Raw genomic sequence first — 5,000 nt, forward strand, 5'->3', positions numbered from 1 at the left:
GTCTGGCACATTTGTGGTGACTGGATGTTGTAAAACAATGTTGTAAACAAGTGTATACAACTAGGGGTTTACTTTTTTGATGTATTATTTAAATTTGTTGCTAAGAAATAACTAATATGATATTTTTTAATGGGACAAGTAAAAATTTTTTCTGCTGACCCAACTGGGCCATTAAAAAAATCTACCATTTAGCCCTGTAGAAGTCTGAGATTTCATTTATAATGATCTTAAAAAGTCTTTAATTTGGACCTGCAGAAACGCTGTGCCTTGATGAAATGTGTGTCTGTTTAGGTGTGCGACACTGTATTCCTACACACCTCATCGCTCTGAAGAGCTGGAACTGAGTAAAGGTGAAATGGTGGGGGTTTATGGGAAATTCAAAGAGGGCTGGCTGCGCGGACTGTCTCTCAGAACTGGCAAAGTAGGAATCCTGCCTGCCAACTATGTAACACCTGTGCTCAGGTGAGCAGATGTTCACTTAATAGCATAGATAGGCTACACAAAGTACAGTGGATACTCACCAGCCACTTTATTAGATACAGCCTGCTAGTACCGAACTGCACCTGAGCTGCCTTGATTTTTGCTGCCATAGATTCAGCAAGGTTAACATTTCTCTGAGATTTTGGTCCATACTGACATGAGAGCGTTCCACAATTTCTGGAGCTTTTTGGCTGAATTTTTTATGGATGTGAATCTGAATTTGAGTATAATGAACTCCTGTTCAAGAAAACAGTTTCAGATGATTTAATCTTTGTGAAATGACATGTTATCCTGCAGGAAGTAACTGTCATAAATGGATGAACATGGTCAGCAAAAATATTCAGGCTGGATTGGTGTTTAAAAGATTATTTGTCTCTATAAGAGCCCAAATTGCTTTCAGATGGTTTATGCCAAATGTGTAGTAGAAACTGAGACTCATAAAACCAGGCAATCTTTTTTTTTGTAATCTTCTGTTGTCAAGTTTTGGTGATTTGTAGCCTCATTTTCCTGTTCTTAAGCTGATTGGAGTGTCACTGGTGTGCTCTTCTGCTGCTGTAGCTCATCTGCTTCAAGGTTTGATGTGTTGTGTGTTCACCGATGCTCTTCTGCAGACCTAGGTTGTTGCAAGTGGTTATTCGGGTTGCCGTTAAATTTCCATTACTATAGTTGATATAGTCTGGTCATTATCCTCTTCTTGCATAAAAAAAGGCATTCTCACCCAAAGAACGGCTACTCACTGAGAATCTTCTGTTTTTTAATCATTCTTCATTAACCCTAGAGATGACTGTGCATGAAAATCCCAGTAGATCAACAGTTTCTAAAATACTCAGGCATGCCTGGTCACTTCATGCATTTTTCTTAATTTGATAGGTCTGCTGTCTTGAAAATACCAGGTGTAAATACCCTTTGAAATCCATTTGAGTAGAATATAAGATAAAATAAAAATGTAACTCCTCCCAAACTTTAAAAACAATAAATATGTGAGCGTGTTATAGGCTATATGGCATAGTCAGATAGAAGAGCGCTAATGCAGTGCAGCGCTAATGCCACAGATGACAGTTTGGATGTTTGTTTCATTTCATTTGACTTTTTGCTTGATTTTATTTTTGACTGGTCATTAACTTTTATCCAGTGAAATTAAAATGAAAAATTTAAATCAAAAGGCATCTTCAGTAAATGATGCGTCGCATGTTTAAATAGAAAAAATAAACAGTAAAGTTTCTTTTATTTAGAAAGGCACAATGTTTTGTTTTTTGGAGAGTATTTATAATTTTACACAATGTTTTTATAATTTTATAGATACTTTAGGCTATATTTCCTGATTTTAATATTGTTCTTTGCTGAATACCGATAAATGTGAAAGTATTTCCTATAACATCTTAAATGTGACTTACCTGTTTTGCTTAATGCAGTTTAGACTGGTATGTTGCAGATATTTTAAACGCATACAGCAAACATTTCAAAAATTGCTTGGAAAACAGCCAACGTGCAAACTGCTGCAAAGTAAAATAAGTCACGGAAGCTCATCATAACAATAGCTAAATAAAATGTGGCCTACTGTATCTGTAAGTACATTTGCATATTGTGCGAGAATTGGAGGTCAGATTTATATCCATTTATTTGAGAACATTTATGTGGCCAATTGTAAAAAGAACCATTTTTAAAGATCAGACAATTATCTGAGCAAAGGCATGAAGTGAGCAGGTGTAAATAGACCTCTATATGGTTTTCACACATGATATTGACTGATTAGATCTTTGCTAAGCAAGCAGTTGAGCAGGTGTACCTAATAAAGTGGCCAGCGAGTGTAACCAACAATACTAATATATTTTTTCTTTTTCATATTACAGTTTAACATGTCAAACACAATGTTAAAAATATTGATATATGCTCTTAAAATGAGTTTCTTGATGTATTGGTATATTTTATAAAGAACAACAGAGTGCAATGTTCAGCCCAGGCTCATTAGAAATGCATGTCTCAGCCTACATTTTTGCACATTTGAGATACATGTCCTTCTTGTACACATCAATGAGAAGGCGGGGCTTGTCATTAAATAATTTTGATTTCATTTTGATTATAATTCATAGATATCGTTCAGTTGTTTTGTGGTATTCATTTGGCGTGCAAAGAAATGCATGAAAATAATCCTTTAATCGTTGATAATAACTCTGTCATTAAAAGGTGTGAAAAGGAACAATAGTTGATGGGATCATACTGCCTCAAAGCGTTCATTTTACATGGAAACTGCAGTCAAACGTATGCTGAAGTATGTTTTTGTGGCTTCACAAATATGTAGGCTGAAGCTTGTAATTCCAAAGAACCCGTGCTGGCAATGATTCAGTGGAGTATTTTAGAAAGTAATATATTGACTTTCCCACAGAACATCAGCAAGGTTTCTCGAACAAAGCAAACTTGCCATTCCTAATGCAACTGCAGTGTCAACAAAGCGCCACGCCTCACACAAGCCGCAGGCTGTTGTTCTGGCCCTCGACAGGGTAAACACTGACAGCCCTTCAGCTACAGTGCCTGTGACGTCATCTGCCGGTCCAGGAAGAGCAGCACAGCTGGGCGGAAAGCAGGGCTGGAGCTCAGTGAGACGCTCCTTTCATGCCACACACAGGGGTGAGAGAGAACATGCTCTAGCATGATTTGACCACAAAAGTCAAACTGTAGCCATCGCAACTGCTCTGAAGTCACATTTGTGATTGATTTGCACATTTTAGCTTTTTAAATCTATTCGTGTTGGTCAAAAGTTTAAGCTATAATTATGATTATTTTATGCTCGACGAGGCTGTTTAATTGGTGAAAAAGACAGTTTAATTACAGTAGTATTGTAATATAGGGTAACACTTTATAATAACTACACACTATGAATAATCTATTAAGTATTAGCAAATAGTAAATTCATTATTTGTTAAGCATTAACTCTACATTAATAGAAGTTAATGTAAGCAGGTAAAACAGTGGATACAAATGTTCAATTTTTGATTTATAAGCACATTTAAAATGTGCTTAATAATTGTACGAATTGTACTTTGTATGACTGATTATTTTTTCATGACTAAATTAAGTATTGAATTATTTACAAATCAATTTTATTTAAAAGTAGTTTTTAAGATCATTCAGAATGAGTTAGTAAATTATTAATAAACTATTCAAATCAACATTTATATATTATTATATATAAAGCATATACTACTAGTTAATTTGTATGTTAATAAATGCTTTTATTCATGGTAATAAAACCTTATCCATTTTTGTGACCTAATCAAAAGGGGGGACTATTCATAAATCCCTTATAAATGACAATTAAAGGCTCAGTATCAATTGAAGAATACATCTTTGCAATGTTATCTAAAAAGTAACATTACTGTAACGTTTAGATATATTGCTGAATAACAGGAGTGTCAAAATATAACATAAAACTTGATAAAACAACAACAATATAATAATTTAACAATATATTATGATACAACATTTCAATGTTATTCAGCGATGTTTAAACTGCAGTAATTTTATTTTCGTTAAGGTGGCAAAGATTTTTTTTTTCATTCAATACAAGTTCATTTGTGTATCTACAAATGAGTAGAAAAGAATAAAGTCATTTATTTTCTTTTTTTCCTGTTTAGAATATAACTGAGCCTTTAATTGTCATTCATAAGAGATTTATAAAGCATGAATAGTCCTCACTTTAGATTAGGTCACAAAACGGGATGAAGTTAAGTTAATAAAGCATTTATTAACATACAAATGAACTATTAATGCCTGAATAATAAGATATATAAATGTGATTTTGAATAGTTTATTAATCATTTACTTACGCATTCTGAATAATCTTTAAAAACCAGCAGCTTCTCAAATAACTGGTTTATAAATGATGCAGTACTTAATTTAGTAATGAAAAAATAATCATTAACAAAGTATGAAAATACAATCATTAAGCACATTCTACATGTGCTTATAAGTCAAGAATAGAGCGTTTGTATCTCCAGTTGTAAACGGCTTACTAACATCTATTAATGTAGAGTTAATGCTTAACAGATAATGAATTCACTATATGCTAATGCTTAATAAATGACTCAGTGTGTAGTTATTATAATGTTACCTAATATAGCTTTATATATTGCTTTTCATATGGATTTTAAAGTGCTGCATTTTAGCACCACCACTACTTTACTCAGTGTCACTTGATCCTTCTGAAGTCATTCTTATCTGATTTGCTGCTCAAGAAATATTTCTTATCAAGGTCAATAACAGTTGATTGATATTTTAGTGCTAACACATGATGCACTTTCTTTATAAAGCTTTGTGTTAACATTCGTAAAGAGTTGTTAACTAGATTAGTTACGAAATTTAACAAAAATCTCATTTTATTACAGTATTTATTAAAATAACAGTTAATCGTTGAATTACATTTTTTTTTATTCATTTTTCTTCGGCTTAGTCTCTGTTCATCAGGGGTTGCCACAGCAGAATGAACTGCCAACTTATGCATTATTTGTTTTACAAGTGGATGC

General features: G+C 33.2%; 1 protein-coding gene across 1 annotated transcript in view; it reads left to right on the top strand.

Annotated features, from left to right (window-relative positions):
* The window catches only part of sh3rf2 (SH3 domain containing ring finger 2), a 37,122-nt gene that overhangs the window by 21,510 nt on the left and 10,612 nt on the right, over positions 1–5,000 (top strand). The window contains 2 exon segments of the mRNA XM_056472452.1: positions 292–462; positions 2,864–3,105. Of these exon segments, the coding sequence (XP_056328427.1) occupies positions 292–462; positions 2,864–3,105 (413 nt within the window).

The sequence above is a fragment of the Danio aesculapii genome, chromosome 14, assembly GCF_903798145.1.
Source record: "Danio aesculapii chromosome 14, fDanAes4.1, whole genome shotgun sequence".
Taxonomy (NCBI): domain Eukaryota; kingdom Metazoa; phylum Chordata; class Actinopteri; order Cypriniformes; family Danionidae; genus Danio; species Danio aesculapii.